This window comes from Eurosta solidaginis, chromosome 4 (assembly GCF_040869045.1).
Source record: "Eurosta solidaginis isolate ZX-2024a chromosome 4, ASM4086904v1, whole genome shotgun sequence".
In the NCBI taxonomy this organism is placed as follows: domain Eukaryota; kingdom Metazoa; phylum Arthropoda; class Insecta; order Diptera; family Tephritidae; genus Eurosta; species Eurosta solidaginis.
Window position 1 is genome coordinate 67,927,987 of NC_090322.1, and position 20,167 is coordinate 67,948,153.

The 20,167-nt window shown below is 36.7% G+C and overlaps 2 protein-coding genes across 11 annotated transcripts in view; one reads left to right on the top strand and one right to left on the bottom strand.

The window, feature by feature from the left end:
* Positions 1–20,167, top strand: part of LOC137249931 (uncharacterized) — a 281,596-nt gene that overhangs the window by 99,455 nt on the left and 161,974 nt on the right. The gene's annotated exons all lie outside the window — the stretch shown is intronic.
* Positions 1–20,167, bottom strand: part of tefu (Serine/threonine-protein kinase tefu) — a 261,095-nt gene that overhangs the window by 84,134 nt on the left and 156,794 nt on the right. For all 10 annotated transcript variants that reach the window (XR_010952623.1, XR_010952624.1, XM_067782012.1 and 7 more), the window contains 2 exons: positions 16,527–16,702; positions 16,325–16,463 (listed from right to left, as the gene is read on the bottom strand). Coding sequence is in view for 8 of the 10 variants with exons in the window: in XM_067782012.1 (XP_067638113.1) it covers positions 16,325–16,463; positions 16,527–16,702 (315 nt within the window). In the remaining 2 variants the exon portion in view is untranslated. The remainder of the gene's footprint in view (positions 1–16,324; positions 16,464–16,526; positions 16,703–20,167) is intronic.

Here is a 20,167-nt window from a genome sequence, read left to right on the forward strand (position 1 = left end):
TTAAATGCCGATATTTGGCCTGCGAATGTTAAACTTCGTCCCTTCCAGTTTTTTCGAAAGGAGGTGGTGTCACCACTCAAACCATAAAGGCCCAGTCTCCGGTCATAATGCGTAATAAGCCCTTGAAAATATATTTTCATAACGTGTCTGGTTTAAGAACAAAATCTAAAGTACTCTTCGATTTGAGCTCTCACTCGGACTATGATATTGTGGTAGCTGGCTCAATGAAAATTTTTTTAGCAACGAATTCTTCGATCCTAAGCTCTATAATGTTTTTAGGAAGGACAGAGACCTCGCGAAAACCAAGACTTCAAGAGGTGGAGGTGTACTCATTGCAGTTTCCACGAAATATCGCTGTTCATTGGTTCCCTTGGCAAATGATGACTCGCTCTTAGATCAACTTTGTGTATCAATTTGCGGCAGCTCTAAACTTCTAATCTGTGCATCGTATATTCCGCCGTCTAGTGCTGATGGACTTTATAAAGCACATATTGATAATATTTTAGCTTTATTTACTAAGCATTCTAACAGTAATTACTGTATTCTTGGTGATTTTAACCTGTGGAATATAAGCTGGAATAGACTAGATGATAGTTTTTCTTTGTTTCCTAATAATGTTACTAGTTTCGCTGAGTCTTATGTAATTGATAATTTGTTAAGTCTTAATCTTGTCCAGGTTAATAGTTTCATTAACAGACTCTTAAAAATTTTGGATCTTATATTTATTCGCGATAATATGAATTTTTCATTAAATGAGTGCCTGGACCCTTTGTCGGCTGCAAATCAACATCATGTTCCACTAGTGTTAAACTTGGAATTTTAAAATTTTAACTCTATTTGTGAAGATAAACATTGTACTAGTTTTTGTTTTAAAAATTGAGATTTTGATTCTGTCAACTCTGAAATGTCCTCTTTAGACTGGGATTGTCTTTTCTATGGTCTATTTTTACATGACTGCTTTGGCATTTTTAAATTTAAAGTTAACAGCATCTGCAAGAGCATTATTCCTATTAATAAAAAAAGATCTTATAGAATTCCATGGTATACTACAGACTTAAAGAAACTAACAAATTTTAGAAACAAATTTTATAAAAAATTTAAGTCTTCGGGCTCTTCTTCCCATAGAGATCTATATCTGCGTTACTCGAAGGAGTTTAAATCCATGAGTAGGGTGCTACATAAAAATTATGTTCAGAAATATGAAACTGAAATCAAAACGAACCCTAAAGCGTTTTGGCTTTATGTTAAGTCTAAAAAATCGTGTTATTCCGTCTGAGGTATTCTATAAAGAAACCATTGTTTCGACCTCCTATGAGGCTGCAAATCTTTTTGCGGACTTTTTTAGTTCCAACTTTGAGTCTGACATTGAAGAAACTGAAAACCAGGGCCAGTCGTTAACTCTCCTATTAATTTCGGTGCTCTCAACATAATAATTGATGATGTAATAGATGACATTAGGAATATTAGTTACACAACACAGACTGATGTAGATGGTTTATCGGCCTGCCTATTTAAAAATTGTGCAGCTTTTGCTTACCCTCTTTTAATTTTACTCAATAAATCGCTTGATAGTGGCGAATTTATCAATGCTTGGAAGATTACTCCTCTTCCTTTCCTCTCCTCGCTATCGTGAGTTGAAAAGGGAAGCGAGACGCCTTTTCAGGAAGAAAAAAGCAGAAGCAGAAAGGCGTGAGTGCGAGGAGCTTGAGCTGCTAGCCACCAGGAATAACGCCCGAAAATTTTACCAAAAAATACGGCAACAGACGAAAGGTTTCAAGACCGGGGCAAACTCCTGTAGGAACGAAAACGGCGACCTTGTAACTGATGTCCACAGAGTGCTTAGATTATGGAGGGAACACTTCTCTGCTCTCGTAAATGGAGGCAGCAATTCACCACCTGGCGACCACCGTGGTGTGATGGTAGCGTGCTCCGCCTACCACACCGTATGCCCTGGGTTCAAACCCCGGGCTAAGCAACATCAAAATTTTAGAAATAAGATTTTTCAATTAAAAGAAAATTTGTCTAAGCGGAGTCGCCCCTCGGCAGTGATTGGCAGGCGCTTCGGGTGTATTTCTGCCATGAAAAGCTCTCAGTAAAAACTCATCTGCCTTGCAGATGCCGTTCGGAGTCTGCATAAAACATGTAGGTCCCGTCCGGCCAATTTGTAGGGAAAATCAAGAGGAGCACGACGCAAATTGGAAGAGAAGCTCGGCCTTAGATCTCTTCGGAGGTTATCGCGCCTTACATTTTTTTTATTTTTAATTCACCTCGCAGAGATGAAGAACCCTATCCCGCAATCGATGATGATAGAATATATATCCCCCCGCCCGATTATGACGAAGTTAGAATAACAATAACCAGATTGAAAAACAACAAGGCCGTGGGCGCTGATGGATTGCTTGCGGAGCTATTCAGGTACGGCGGCGAGGAGTTGGTAAGGCGCATGCAGCAGCTTCTTAGCAAAATATGGGCGGACGAGTGCATGCCCGACGGTTGGAATCTAAGTGTTCTTTGCCCAGTCCACAAGAAGGGGGATACTGCAAAATGCACCAACTATCGAGCAGAGTCAGCGCATACGCGCCTTGGCAACCACGCTACTGTTGGCGGCTATAATTTCGAAATAGTAAGACTTCGTTTATTTGAGAACCAGCATCAACACTAGCAAGCACATCAGCACTGAAATCCAGCGAAGAATCAATCTTGCCAATAAATGCTACTTTGGACTAGGTAGGCAATTGAAAAGTAAAGTCGTCTCTCGGCGAACGAAAATCATACTCTACAAGTCACTTATCGTACCCGTCCTGCTATATGGGGCAGAAGCATGGACCATGACAACAGCAAATGAAGCGGCTTTGGGAGTGTTCGAGAGAAAAGTTCTTCGAAAGATTTATGGACCTCTACGGGTTGGCGATGGCGAGTACCGAAGAAGATTTAATGATGAGCTGTACGAGCTATACGCAGACATCAACTAAGGCCAGCGAATTAAAACGCAGCGGCTGCGCTGGCTAGGCCATGATATGCGAATGAAAGATGATGATCCGGCAAGAAAGTGTTCTATCGGAACCCGCCTATGGAAGCAGAGGAAGAGGGCGGCCCTCACTCCGTTGGAAGGACCAGGTGGAAAACGATTTAAACTCCCTTGGTGTGACCCATTGGCGGAGCGAAGGAGCGACTGGCGCGCCTTGTTGGACGGCCATAACCGTTTAGACGGTTAAGCGTCAATTAAGTATGTAAGGAAGTAAGTTGGAAGATTACTTCTATTACCCCTATTTTTAAAAGCGATAACAAGAATGATAATTCCAATTACAGACCCATCTCTAAATTATCTACGGTTTCTTAATTATTTGAGTACATCGTTAAAGAGAAAATGTTGTTTGCTGTTAAGAGCTTGATATCACCTAATCAGCATGGCTTCCTGCCAGGAAGATCTTCCACGACAAATCTAGCTATATTTTCAGAATTCTGTTTATCAGCTTTTGATAACCGTTGTCAAGTTGACACCATCTATACGGACTTTTCGAAAGCTTTTGATAAAGTTAGCCACTTACTTTTATTATCCAAACTAGCCGGTTTGGCTCAGATTTTAAGGACCCTTATACACTGAAATTATTGTATACGAGTTTGGTACGTTCAAAGTTAGAATATGCTGTCTTTATCTGGAGACCTTATAACCGCACTGCGTTACCCACCTTTAGGCAACAAAACACACCCCTGCGTGCAAGTGGCATCGCCGTCAGCTGTTGCTGAACAGCAATGCCAATTGCACTCAGCAGTGGCAATTGCAGTCAGCTATATGGAAAAATGGCAACGCAGCGTGGATACATTTTTTGAGAGTTGATATAGAACCGGCAAATTAGAGACACGCGAATAAAATTGATAAAAATCGCGACTAGAAACTAAAATCAAAGTTAAAGAATAAACTAGAAACTAAGAACTAAAACATGTAAACAAAGTTTTTGTAAATAAAACAATTAAACTTAACAACATTAAAAACAAACATTTATTGAACTAAAAGAAAAACGTAAGTGTGTGTGTGCGGCATATATTTGGTGTCCAAGATGGACACCTTTCATGGCGACCGTGACGCCAGGCCTTGCAATGGCGGCCATAGTGGCGAAGAGGCAGACCTCTTAAAAACTGAAAAAATTAAAAAAAAATCTCTTAAAATGCTAAAAACCTAAAAACAAGTTAATTAAAAATGAATAAAACAATTAGAAATTTTGCGAAAGAATGAAAATTTAATTTAAAAAAAATTTAAAAAACTAAAAAAAAAAAAACCATAAAAATCCAAAAAAAAAATACAAAACTTATAAAAACCCTACAAAAAAATGTAATACCATTTAAAACCTACAAAAATTACAAAATTTAAAAACCATTACAAAAAAATATATAAAAAACAACAAAAACTAAAGTTCTGGAAAACTGTACCAAATTCTTGGTGAAAAAACAAACGGCACTAGCCACGCCACACCAATAACGGCTAACCACCGTACGACCTGAGGAAACGGGTTAAAAACAAGTGACGCCATCCAAAAACAGCATCAGCAGCAGAACATCAAACCGCAGCAGCAGAACATCAGGTAACAGGAAAACCTCAAAAGCAGGAACAGAGCAAAAGCGGTAAAAAGCCAGCCTTGGCGGTAAAAGCAAGCAAAACAGGAGTCGGTATGGCGCACAGTGTGCGAAAAACAGTTTTCATATTCACATAAATAAACATTTGTCTAAAAGTGCATCTTTCATACGTTTTATAAATATTAAAATTAAAACATAGTTATATTATATATTACATATATTTTCTCACTTTTCTACCTTCACAATTATTACAAAATACTTTACATTATATATATAAAAACTGTTTTTTAATCACTTTACCTAAAGCGTTAAATGAATCCAATTACATATACAAATATACATGTGTGCAAAATGTGTAAAGGTAGGCACTGTGGGACAGGGTCGGACAAAAAAAAACAGAAACTTTTTTTTAATCATCATTAATTGCGTTGTTGGTTTTGGCTTGCATAACAGTTGCTAAAATTAAATAAATTTTTTAAAGTTTTTCGGTTTTAATCCCACTCTGCCCTACAGTGGGCTTCATCAAAAACAATACAAAAAAAATAACATGATTACAATTTTTATTTAAAGCGGTGGTTCCGTAATTAACCAAAAAGATTTTTTTTTGCGTAAACGGTGGTCCTGTAAACAACCAATGAAATTTTTTTTTTAATCCCGGTGCGTCCGAGGATATTCGTATTACAAATTTGAAAAAATGCGGTGCGCCCGTATCTATAAAAATAAAGCCATACAATTTTAATAAAAACGTTGCGTCCGTAATAACGCAAACACATTGAGATATTTTTAATAAAGCGGTGCGTCCGTTATCAACAGCCAAGTCCTTATACCAAAATAAAATACTTTCCATTGAAATCAAATTAAATTACTTCAAGATACATTCAATTTATCATTAAAAATTCAGCCTTTCATTAATTGCCGGATAATTCTTTCAACATTCAATTCAATTTCAATTTCTGTTAAATTTTCGTAAGCAATTTCTACAAATTCGACTTTAATCAGTTTAACTATTTCTCCTTAGCTTCCTACTACATATGTTCCTTAGAAACCAAAAAGTAGTTCCCAGAATTTCAGAACAAGACTCAGATTCCGAAAATTCCAAAAATTCAGATTCCATTTCCAAAAATTTTAATTCCGAAAATCTTGATTTTAAAAGCCCAGTTTCCGAAGGCTCAACCACATATTCGCCCAGTACAATCAAAAACCTTGTTGTTAGACTTTCTTTGTCCGGAGAATTTCACGGATTTGAGGAATTGCCCGAAACAAATATTTCAAGTCCTCCTAATTCCGATACAAATATGGCGACTCCTGAAGAAAAAAGGACGTTTATCAGCATGTGTGCTGGTATTATGCGTGAAAATTATAGCGGCGAGCCCCTGGGTCTCGAATCTTTCATTAATAAAATTGAGTTAATCGAACAATTTGTCGACGAAAATTTAACTGGCATTTGTATTTCATATATTAAATCCAAACTCGATGGTAAAGCTCGAGAAGCGATACCAACTCAAATACTTTCAGTTAATGATATAAAAATAGCACTACGTAACCGTATAAAATCCGACAACTCCAAAGTTGTGGTCGGAAAAATTGCAGCTTTGCAAGTTAATAATAATAATTACACCGATTTTGCAAAACGCGTCTAGGAATTGTCTGATGCTTTAGATCGTTCGCTCATTACCGAAGGGATTACTCACGCCAAAGCCCACGAAATGGCCATCGAGCAAACAGTTAACGTTTGCCGATTGAACGCAAAAACCAGTTTAGTCAAATCAATCCTCGCTTCAACCAATTTTTCTGATTCCAAGGACGTAGTAGCTAAACTGATTGTAGAGCAATCAAATGAAATAAAAGAACGCCAAGTTTTAGCATTTAGGGCGCGGAACAATAACAATTTTAGAAATTTTCAAAGTAATAACCGAGGTCGAAACTTCCAACATCAAAGTCGTAACTTTAACAATTATAGACAAAATAGACCATCTTTTAGTAACAGTAACTATGGCAACAACTTCAATCGCGGCAATCAAAGGCAACATTTCCGTTCCGGCGGCGGAAATCGGCATCAGTCTAACAATAATAATAATAGCAACAATAGTCGTACTAGCAATAATAACGGTTCTAACACTTCCAATAATAGAGGTAGAAATGCAAGCGTCCGGGCTTTAAAGAGGGAAGCCCCTCACGAGCGAACACTGAGGGAGGACGAGACAAATTACTAACTGATTCAGCTCACAATTTTTCTTCTAAAAACGTTTATTGTCTTAACCTAAATTATTCCGATTTTATACAAATAAATATTACTGGTTCTAACAAATTTTGTACATTTCTAGTCGATACACAAGCCGACATTTCGTTAATTAAAATTTCTTCTATTAATACAAATTTGTCAATTAATAACAATGATACAATTAATATTACTGGAGTAACTACAGATACAGTTTCTACATTAGGTACTTTTACAACTAACTTACATTTTTCAAATTTTTATATCAAACATACGTTGCACACGTAGACAATGATTTCAACATTCCATCAGGTGGAATACTTGGTAAGGATTTCCTAAAAACAAATAAATGCGATATCAGCTATGCAACAAATTGCATTTCTTTCTGGATAGGCAATGAAAAGATCGCACTTCCCATCCTTCACGGAATGGAAAGCGATACATTTCTTATACCACCTCGTTGCGAAGTTTATAGAATTTTCGCCTTGGAAAAAGACTCAGAACCACTTTTCGTGGATTCTCAAGAGATTTATGACGGTGTTTTCACAGCGAAATGTATAGTCGATACTAGTAATCCGATCATTAAAGTAATAAACACCACAAATAGCGTAAACATCCAAACAGAAAAACTTTCTAATTATCACGTTTATAAAATCAATAACCCGGTAAAGCAAGATAGTCGTATCAAAGAACTTAAAAGCATTTTAGAAAAACAAATACCTAATTATGTTCAAAATAAGCTTATTAACTTATGTTTACAATATTCCGATATTTTTGCGCTAGACAATGATAAAATGACAATAAACAATTTTTATGAACAAAAACTAAGACTAAACGATACGACGCCAGTATACATTAAAAATTACCGCCTACCGTATTCTCAACGCGAAGAAATAAATAAACAGGTTAATAAATTATTGGAAAACGATCTGAACGAAAATAGTTGTTCGAATTATAACAGTACCTTGATTTTGGTACCGAAAAAAGACCTAAATGGCCAAAAATCGTATAGAATGTGCGTTGACTTTAGGGCTGTAAATAAAAAGTTAATTGCCGATAAATTTCCTTTGGCACGTGTAGACGATATTTTGGATAACCTTGGCCGTGCGAAATTCTTTTCTACTTTAGATCTTTTTTCGTGTTTTCACCAAATTCCCCTTCACAAAGATTCAAGAGACATAACATCTTTTAGTACTGACCGCGGAGCTTTTCGATGGAAGGTGTTACCATTTGGCCTAAACGTAGCTCCAAATTCATTTTCAAGAATGATGTCAATTGCATTTTCTGGTATTTCACCCAACCAAGCCTTTATGTATGTAGACGATATAATAGTAATTGGATGTAGCGAAGCACATCATCTCAATAATCTAAAAAAAGTTTTCGAAACCTGTAGGAAGTTCAACTTGCGACTTTACCCAAAAAAATGTAATTTTCTTCGACCTGAAGTAACTTTCTTGGGGCATAAATGCTCAGCAAATGGGTTGCTACCAGACGATTCAAAAATTGAAGCAATTAAAAAGTATCCTAAGCCACGCGATAAAGACGCTGCCCGACGATTCGTGGCATTTGCAAATTATTATAGGAGATTCATTCCAAATTTCGCTTCTTTAGCAGCTCCATTGAATCGTTTGAGTAGAAAAAAGGTTGAATTTAATTGGGATACGGCATGTGAGTTAGCTTTCGAAAAACTAAGAAAAAGTCTGAATTCTCCAAAACTATTACAATATCCAGATTTCACCAAAGAATTTTTAATTACGGTTGATGCTTCAAAGTTAGGTTGTGGTGCGATACTGAGTCAAAATCATAACGGTAACGACTTGCCAATTTGTTTTGCTTCAAAAGCCTTTAGCAAATCAGAACAAAATAAAGCAATAATAGAATTAGAACTTTTGGCAATATATTTTGCAATAAAGCAATTTCGTGCATATATTTATGGCACTCACTTCAAAGTTAAATCAGATCATCGTCCACTAGTTTATCTATTTAATATGAAAAATCCGTCGTCGAAACTTTCCAGAATCCGTTTGGAATTGTCCGAATATAATTTTACCATAGAATATATTAAAGGAAAATCTAACAGGTGCAGACGCATTATCGCGAATTTCAATTCAAGAACTTAAAAATTCCAATAATCAAATTTTAGCAGTACAGAGGAGGTCTATGACGAAACGTCACGAACAATTACAACAATCGGCTGAAGACATAAACGAAGAAAATGTCAAATTAACCTGTAATTCGACAAGTTTTCATATAATTTTTCCAAGAAAATCCATATGATAAAAACCCAAATATGTCATGACAACGATAATGATAAAATCAATTTAAAAATATATGCGCATTTAAAACATAAAAAACTCGAGTTACTTAATATTGTGTATACCAACAAAATAATGCAACTAGATGAATTACTTTTGAAGCTTGAAAAAGAAGCTGGTAAACACAGTATTAAGCAAGCAGAATGGCAAAAAGATGATCAGTTATTTAAATATTTTTCTATTTCAAATTTTAAAAGTACAGGGAATTCAGTTTTAAAAAATTTACAGATACTATTAATAGAACCTGTCGAAACAGTTATGGACAACGACAAAAAACTTAAACTAATGGAAATTTACCACAATGACCCGATATCAGGAGGTCACTGCGGAAATAAAAAGCTTTACGCAAAAATACGTACAAAATATTATTGGAAAGGTATGACCCGTGATATTGCCACATACGTTAAAAATTGCAAAAAGTGCCTTTTGAATAAAGTCAAGCCAAAAACCAAAGAAAATTTGGTGCTTACACCAACACCCTGTAAACCATTCTATGTCGTAGTTATAGATACAATAGGACCTTTGCCTGAGTCGAATAATGGGAATAGGTTCGCGGTTACCATTATGTGCGACTTAAGCAAATACCTAGTTACAATATCAATCCCTGATAAGAGAGCAAAAACAATTGCAACAGCCATTTTGGAAGGCTTCATCCTCATTTATGGCATAATGAAATCAATTAAAACCGATTTAGGAACCGAATATAAAAATGAAATTTTCTCTGAATTAACTAAACTCCTAAAAATCGAACATAATTTTTCTACAGCTTAGCATCATGAAACCCTAGGTACAATTGAAAGAAATCATCGGGTGTTTAATGAATATTTACGAACTTTTCTAAATGATAACTTCCCCGAATGGGACGTTTATTTGAAATATTTTACATTTTTGCATAATACAACTCCTAGTACAGTTTTTGATAATGTATTTACTCCATACGAATTAGTATTCGGTAGAAATGTTACCTTACCAAATGAAGTTCAAAAGGAACAAATCGATCCAATTTACAATGTTCAAAATTATGCAAAAGAAGTAAAATATGGACTACAAAAAACACATAAAATAGCAAAAGATTTAATTAACATACATAAAATTAAAAATAAGGATCTATACGATAAGAGGGCGCGTCCGTTAGCAATTAATATAAACGATAAGGTAGTAGTACAAAAAGAACCTAGAAATAAACACGAAAGCATTTACCAAGGACCATATATAGTTACAAAAATTGATGGAGTTAATGTCACGGTTTTTGATGAGGTAAATAAAAAGGAAAAAACCGTTCACAAAAACCGAATCAATAAGGTAAACTGAAAATTTTTTTCTCATACAAATTTACAAACTAGCTTGTAATTAATTTTAAATTTTCATTACTCTGTTAATGAAGCATGAAATCTCAAATTAAAATTTATATTAATATACGAAACAAAAATTTCAATTTGCATGTAAATAACACCAAATATTAATATGTACGCACTATTTGTAATAAATATATATAATACATTAATTTAGTGCAATAGAAATTAGGAAACAAATTACATGTAAGTAATTGAATTAATGTTAACAAAATCTCATATGTAAAAGGGAAAATTGTTCTGATTGAGCGAATAAGAAAAAAGGGGAGGAACACCCTAATATCATACATTCATTCAACCAAAACAATTTGAAAGTCATGAGAACAAGAAGAATATGACAAATCTGATCAACTTGTCAGATTCTTCTTTTTCTAAGGAAGGATGGTATAACCGCACTGCGTTACCCGCCTTTACGCAACAAAACACACCCCTGCGTGCAAGTGGCATCGCCGTCAGCTGTTGCTGAACAGCAATGCCAATTGCACTCAGCAGTGGCAATTGCATTCAGCTATATAGAAAAATGGCAACGCAGCGTGGATACAGTTTTTGAGAGTTGATATAGAACCGGCAAATTAGAGACATGCGAATAAAATTGATAAAAATTGCGACTAGAAACTAAAATCAAAGTTAAAGAATAAACTAGAAACTAAGAACTAAAACATGTAAACAAAGTTTTTGTAAATAAAACAATTAAACTTAACAACACTAAAAACAAACATTTATTGAACTAAAAGAAAAACGTAAGTGTGTGTGTGTGGCATATATTTGGTTTCCAAGATGGACACCTTTCAACCTTTTATTCGATTCGCTCTTCGGTCGATTGGATTCATGGATCCGTTACCTTCGTACACTGCTAGATGCCAGCTAATTAACTTAAAATTGTTATACTCCAGAAGAATTATTCTGTCACTTTCTTTTGTTTATGACATAGTTCGTAGAACTATTGATTCCTCTGCCTTGCTAGAATGCATTTCATTTCATATCCCAGCCCGAAGCTTGAGGAGTAATGACATCTTTTTTATTGATCGAGTTAGAACAATGTATGCTTTTAATTCTCCTATTCTAAGAGCATTAAGAGAATTTAATTTGTAGTCAAGTGTACATGATGTTGATTTCTCTCTACCAAAAACTAAATTTAAATTGTTATTAAATAGGATCGTTAATTAATTTGTAATTTAATGTTTTTATTCTACTTAGTCCATATGAAAATGTATATTTTCTAGATGTCTTAAATAAATAAAATAATAATTAAATTCGTTACAATACATTAAGACGATCTACGTATGCATACTAAACGATTTTTTTTAGTCCCATCTCTTTGAAAGATAATGCCAAGGTCTAACATATCTCATATTGTCTTAAAATCAAATTTCTCAGTAACGCTGTGTGAAAAATGTAATTTTTCATATTTAACTTTTAATGAAAATGCTCTTTTTTTAAATCAATCTTCCTGTGTATTTTCCCCTATTCATAAAAAAGCAAAATAGGTTTATACATCTCTTTAACTGAAATATTTTATGGAAACGTTATTTTAAACAGATTTGTAAACCTTTTGTAATTTTTATAAATAAAGGTGTTTGAGATGCTGAAATCATTTCTTAATAAAGTCTACATAGCATGCGTTTTTTCCTTTTTATTAAGTATTTTCCAGAAGATCACTTTGCGTTTGCTTATATATCCTTTGATATTGAAGTAGACGAAGAACAAGAATAGTTGTTAAACGTAATATACAAATGACAGTTACAACAAAAGCACATCAGAAGTCATATCTAACACTTTTCGAGACATTCATTTTAAAGTTAGATACAAGAATTTTTTTAAGCTTCTTTGTGTTTTTTTTTTCGAACAAGCTTATTTCGCAAAAATGTAAAAACTGGGAAATCAATAATGTACTTTTTTATTTTCAATTCAAGGCGAATCTATAAAAGATGATTGCAAAGCGAATTTAACCAATTCGCCGTGCAGAAGAATGTCAAGTCAAAAGAAAATTTGCATTGATTTCGATTAACTGACTGAACTAGTCATGAAAAGAAGATATTTTTGTTAATGAATTCCTTTTGTATCACTTTGGCGCTTCCGTTGCGTTTCCTACGCGTTGGGAACAAAGCCAAGAAGACGTGTGTGTTCAAAGTCAACTATTGACGTACTGAAGTGGCGATATTGGAAATTTGAACCGATTAAGGGCAATGGTCCCGATAAACCTGGTTGTGGCCGGATTATATGGAAAACGCTCGATACCAAATTCTATTTCGGAACTCTGAATTTTTACAAACGCCTTAGCTCATCTGAAATGTAAGGTGTTCTTCATGGGTAAAGGTACATATGGGTGATTCTCCGCGAGCTTACAGTTTTGTGTCTTTTCGAAATTTGAAATATATTAAGCATTTTCTATGAATTAAATTATGTAATTGAGTTAAAATTATGTTTATTTTAAAGTTTCATGTTGAATTTTATTGACTGGTCATCAGTTTTATGAAGCTATAGTTCATAATACCCTACAAATGTCACAACCGTGGCATGTCCACAACCACATTTTTCATAACATTTTAGGCGGTAACTTTTTTAATCTTTAATGGCACGAGTAATAAACTGTCATTATTATTAAATACTTGACTTAATCTGCAATATTAAATGTTGTTTTAATGATAAATTTCTGTTTTCACTTTGTAATTTGATTTTGAAAAGTATCCATGAGTTTTTGACTAAAAAATGTTATTCAAATCGTTAGGTTAGTACTGCTTTATTGCACACTGGTTTGTGACATGTGAGTGTGAATTTTGATCAGGAAGTGTCCCCGCATATGTCTATGTTAAATTAAAATAACTAATATCCGTACGTATCAAAAAATCGTGCAACAACCGTGGCACTTATATCTTTGTAGTTTTAAGTTAAGTACCGTCTATTGTACCATTTTTCTTTAAAGTTTGCTGAAATAACCTTAAAATTTTAAGGAAAATCTTGCGAGTCATACTAGTTTTTTTTAATGAACAATTTATTGTCAAAATGTCACAACCGTGGCAGGTTTCAGTATCAAGAACAGAAATTAATAGCTGTAGCTCGTCCACTTTGGGAATGTTTTTTAGCTATAAAAACTCATAGAAAAATGATTGAAAACATTTGAAAATCGAAAATTTTTTTCCAAAATTTTGGGTTAGTAAAACTGAGAGCTCGCGGAGAATCGCCCATATGTATGTACATACTTTCGAAACGGCAGATATTGACATTCCACTCAGCAGTCGCAACATATCGTTGTCCTCTTGCCAGAAACATGAATGTGATAACACTTAAATATTTTGTAAAGTGGCATGCTGATGCCACTCAACTTTGGGCTTGCAGCCCCCAGCGCACCGACACACACACGCAATAAAACTATTTTTAATTTCTTTCGGTTTAGTTTGTTTTATTTAAAATTTCTTTAGTTATCGTTTCTTTAGTTAAACACACACTCTTTTCTTTCTTTAGTCAATTATAAAAAAAACCACTTTTACTTGTAATTTCTTTTTAGTTCAAACTATTTTCAATATTTTATTTCTACCTTCACTTATTTCTTTAATGCGCGCTTAAGTGACGCGTTCACCGGCTCATTTCAAACTCTGCTCTATCCTCAAAAACTGCTGACGCTTCAAAAGCAGCTTTGCCGGTATGCAAAAATGCATAACGGGAAAATCGTATGATGCTATAGCTAGTAACGGGAGATTCAGCCAATGGGGTTGAATCTCCGCGTCATTCCACTCTAACATTTTAAGTGATGCCAAGTGTTAATATGAGTGTTGCATCTTTTTATTTATTAGAGGGGGAGTTGCCAGACTTAAAAGCAGTAACGCAATTTGACACTACAATTTTTTTATCACGACTTTTCTACATTACATTCTTTAGATTGTAAATTAATGCATACCATTCGGTATTTTAATGATATATATATACATTCTAGCCATTGAACACAGTGAGCCCATTAACTGACAATCGAAAAAATGCAGATTTATGTTCCAGAAAAAGGGCGACAATATATAATTGAAGTGTAAATAGCAGTGGCAACCTTCAGATTGAAAACAACAAAGTACCAATGTGTAAAGTTCCATTTCGGAACTCCTGCAAAAATTATCCTTAATTGTTCTTGCGCGCACACACCCTACTACGCGCACGCTCCATTTTAAAAAAACCAAACACTTATTTACTATTTTAGTTTCCGTTTGTTTATTTAACATGTACGTTTTGAGTTTGATGTGTTATAAATGTTTTTAGTTTGTACACTATACTTAGTTTGTATTTTAGTTCTACTTTTAAATTAATTATTTTAGTTTTTCACACACTTAGTAACGTGCCTTTTCTTCGTTGTCCAAATTTTAATAATCAATCTGCCAGCCGAATTGCTCTGTTTCCAAATTGTCCCAACACCTGTTGTCCGTTCAAAGTAGACAACGGGTGTTGCAGCAATTTGGAAACAGGGTGATATTTTTATTATTTATTAAGGCTCTGTTACAAATGGGTTACCAGCCGCACTATTGGGAAGGCTGTTTAGAGCATGCATCAACTTCTATGCAAAATATGTTCGGACGAGTGGATGCATAACGATTGCAATCTAAAGTGTTCTATGTTCAATCCACAAGAAAGGAGATCATGCAAACTTCACAAACTATTCGCATATAAGGTTCTGTCAAGCGTATTGCGCGAACTTTTGAAGCCCACTGTAGACAGACTGACTGCTGTCATTAAGCAAAAAGTCAGCGCATTTGCATCTTGACAACCACCACCGTGACTCGCAACCACGTCACCGTTGGGGGTCATAATTTCTTGGAGGACTTTGTTCATTTGCGAACCAGAATTAGGGAAACAACACCACCTTAGAAATTCAGCTGATGTGACTGAGTAGGCAATTGAAAATTAATAAAATCTTGGCAATTGAAAATTAATAAAATCTTGGCATACGAAAATCAAGCTATAAAAGACAGTTATCGTACCGTACTGCTATATGGTGCAAAAACATGAAAACATTAAAAAAAATGTATTAAACAAGAAGTCAAGTTTTTCACCCTTTGAACAATTTCAACGGCAACGCGCTCACAGCGGCTTTAAAATTCGTCAGTTGCAAAACCGATAAACTATAAGCCATTTTAGAGAGCAAAGTGACGGTTTCAAAATTGTGCCAGTACATATTTATTCTGCATACCACAAGACCCAATTCATGCAATTTGCAATTCATTTTTTAACCTTTTGAAGGGCAAAACTGCTAAAGTGAATGAATTCTTTTCGCAAGGTTTTGGAATTTAAAAATAACATTAATTTCACACAGAGATAGCCGTTTTATAAGTTACACTTCAATTGCAACTTATTCAAACGGCAATCTCGATGTGAAATTAATGTTATATTTAAATTCCAAAAATTATAATAAATAATACATTCACGCAATTTAGCCCTTCAAAAGGCAAAAAAAAAGTTAAGTTACACTTCAATTGTACCCCCAGCGGGTTAGGAGGCCTAAAATATACCCGCGGTAGGTATGCTTGCCGTAAGAGGCGACAAAAATACCAAATTGATTCAAGGAGTTGTATAGCGCAACTTCCTCAAGGGGTTGCCAGCGCATATAGCTTCTCCAACCCAATTGTCAACCTCACCTACCCGTGGCGAATCCTGTTTCATTAACAGCCGAGGCTCTTGCGACCCCGAACTCCTTGAAGGTTTCATGTGGTCATACCAAAACGTTCCCGAGATGGTCGGGCTGGTACTTTTATGGTGCCTGTTACCCGAACGTACCGGATCTGCATCCGGCAAAGGACCATCAACATCGATAGCACTCTCCAAGGCCTTCGGGGAGTGTCCTTATCGCTACAATAGCGACACTTCAATTGCCTAACCATTTATATACATACCTGGCAGCATTTCAACTAGTTTATCAATTATTTGAAGATCCATGTAATATAATCTGAATATTAGTTTTAATTTGTCTATGAACCATTCTCCTATTTGACACTCTTCATCCGTATTTTTTCTTTTGTGGGCACAAAATATCTGTTAAAACATTCATAATTGAACGAATTAATCAAGTAAAAGAAATTACGTACACACACATACTTTTATAAGTGGCAGAAGAATATCCAAGTCATGGCGAATGTTGAACACATATCGTGATATATGATAAAATGCATCCTTTTGGTAGGTATTAATAGCGCACAATTCAGCAACAATACGTAAAGATGTAAAACGAATATCGTCCCAGTCACTGGTTTTATTTCGAAGATGCTGAGAACCTGCTCAAAACATAACAAACAAATTATTCAATAATATGTATTTTATCCATAGAAGTACTTAATTGCATATCAAGATTTTACAATACTGAAAAATCGACGTAGTATTAAGACTAAATTAGGCGCTTTTAACCCAACTGGTAGTTTGTAAACAACGAGCATCAGACAGTACAAGCCGACAAGTTTTAGACCCAGATATTATCCTTTGCTTTTCTTAAGGATGCGTTGGACGAAGCAAGGAAGAGAGAAGATCAAAAATTGTGACATATATTGGAGTGGCCATGCGAATAAGCGCAGTTTCGGCGTCGGATTCGTGGTGGGAGAGAGACTTTGTCGCCATGTGCTGTCGTTCACGCCTGTGGACGAGCGTCTCGCCGCTATTCGAATAAAAGCAAAATTTTTTAATATATCATTCATCTGCGCCCATGCGCCGACAGAGGAGAAAGACGATGAGGTGAAAGACACTTTTTATGAACAATTAGAACGCACATACGAGCGCTGCCCCCGTCATGATATAAAAGTCGTGCTTGGCGACTTTAACGCCAGGGTGGGCAAAGAAGGTGTTTTTGGCCCTACAGTCGGAAAGTTCAGCCTACACAATGAAACTTCTCCTAACGGACTGAGGCTGATTGACTTTGCCGGTGCTCGAAACATGGTCATATCAAGCACGAGGTTCATGCATAAAAAGATACATCAAGCTACATGGCTGTCTCCTGATCGAAATACTCGCAATCAGATCGATCACGTTGTGATAGACGGACGGCATGCCTCCAGTGTTTTAGATGTGCGAACGATCCGAGGACCTAACATTGATTCGGACCATTATCTCGTTGCAGCCAAAATACGCACCCGCTCCACGCGGCTAAAAACAAGGAACAAAAAACACAAGGAAAGCTAGACGTCGAAAAGCTTCAATCACAACAGACTGCCAATGATTTCGCAACTCGACTATCACACCTGCTCTCTGAGGGCACAACTCATCCTGAAGGAATACAGGAGCAGTGGGAGCATATCTCCAAAGCACTTCATACTGCCGCCGAGGAAAAAATTGGTTACCGGCGGCCACGAAAAAACAACTGGTATGATGAAGAATGCCGCGTTGCAACCGAAAGAAAAGACGCTGCCTACAGGGCTACGTTAAAAGCGAGCGCGACAAGAGGAGTGTGTGAACGCTATCGTGAGTTGAAAAGGGAAGCGAGACGCCTTTTCAGGAAGAAAAAAGCAGAAGCAGAAAGGCGTGAGTGCGAGGAGCTTGAGCTGCTAGCCACCAGAAATAACGCCCGAAAATTCTACCAAAAAATACGGCGACAGACGGAAGGTTTTAAGACCGGGGCAAACTCCTGTAGGAATGAAAACGGCGACCTTGTAACTGATGTCCAGAGAGTGCTTAGATTATGGAGGGAACACTTCTCTGCTCTCCTAAATGGAGGCAGCAATTCACCGCGCAGAGATGAAGAACTCGATCCCGCAATCGATGATGATGGAATATATGTCCCCCCGCCCGATTATGACGAAGTTAGAATAGCAATAACCAGATTGAAAAACAACAAGGCCGTGGGCGCTGATGGATTGCCTGCGGAGCTATTCAAGTTCGGCGGCGAGGAGTTGGTAAGGCGCATGCAGCAGCTTCTTAGCAAAATATGGGCGGACGAAAGCATGCCCGACGGTTGGAATCTAAGTGTTCTTTGCCCAGTCCACAAGAAGGGGGATACTGCAAAATGCACCAACTATCGTGGAATCAGCCTTCTTAATATCGCATATAAGGTCCTTTCAAGTGTATTGTGCGAAAGATTGAAGCCCACCGTGAACCGGCTGATTGGACCTTATCAGTGCGGCTTCAGACCTGGTAAATCTACCATCGACCAGATTTTCACAATGCGCCAAATCTTGGAAAAAACCCGTGAAAAGAGAATCGACACACATCACCTCTTCGTCGACTTTAAAGCCGCCTTCGACAGCACGAAAAGGAGCTGCCTATATGCCGCTATGTCTGAATTTGGTTTCCCCGCAAAACTTATACGGCTGTGCAAAATGACGTTGAGCAACACCATCAGCTCAGTCAGAATTGGGAAGGACCTCTCCGAGCCGTTCGAAACTAAACGAGGTTTCAGACAGGGTGACCCCCTATCGTGCGATTTCTTTAATTTGATGCTGGAGAAAATTATACTAGCTGCAGAACTTAACCGCACTGGAACAATATACTATAAAAGCGTGCAATTACTGGCATATGCTGATGACATTGATATCATCGGCCTAAACACCCGCGCTGTTAGTTCTGCTTACTCCAAGCTGGAAAAAGAAGCGGTAAAGATGGGTTTGATGGTGAATGAGGACAAAACGAAGTACCTGCTGTCATCGAGCAAAGAGTCAGCGCATATGCGCCTTGGCAACCACGCTACTGTTGGCAGCCATAATTTCGAAATAGTAAAAGACTTCGTTTATTTGGGAACCAGCATTAACACTAGCAACAACATCACCACTGAAATCCAGCGAAGAATCAATCTTGCCAATAAATGCTACTTTGGACTAGGTAGGCAATTGAAAAGTAAAGTCCTCTCTCGGCGAACGAAAATCATACTCTACAAGTCACTTATCGTACCCGTCCTGCTATATGGGGCAGAAGCATGGACCATGACAACAGCAGATGAAGCGGCTTTGGGAGTGTTCGAGAGAAAAGTTCTTCGAAAGATTTATGGACCTCTACGCGTTGGCGATGGCGAGTACCGAAGAAGATTTAATGATGAGCTGTACGAGCTATACGCAGACATCAACATAGTCCAGCGAATTAAAACGCAGCGGCTGCGCTGGCTAGGCCATGTTATGCGAATGAAAGATGATGCTCCAGCCAAGAAAGTGTTTCTATCGGAACCCGCCTATGGAAGCAGAGGTAGAGGGCGGCCCCCACTCCGTTGGAAGGACCAGGTGGAAAACGATTTAAACTCCCTTGGTGTGACCAATTGGCGCCGGTTGGCGGAGCGAAGGAGCGACTGGCGCGCCTTGTTGGACGGCCATAACCGTTTAGACGATTAAGCGCCAATTAAGTAAGTAAGTAAGTTTCTTAAGGAATTCGATATGGTGAATCGACTCAGGTTTTCCAGAAATTCATGACTAACTTTTTTCAGCTATATTCACTCCACCTTTTCGTTAACACAATTTATAATATTCACCCCTATTCTGCATTTCGATTACGTTCCCGTTCTACGCTCCGCTTTAATCGAAGTTTGGTATTCTGCATTACGACGGAATCGTAAAGAGAAGAGGAAGAGCAAATGATTTTTCGAAATCAGCTGTTGGTACGGAATGTGTGAACATTGGAACAAAATAAATTGAAGAAAATTTGTAAAAAACATTGAAAAACGTTTATATTTTATTATCCACGCCATTTTGTACAAAAAAAAAGCAATATAATATATTGCCGCAGTGTTATATTTTTTTGAGTGAAGTGTTTTCATATGCCCCTATTACCGC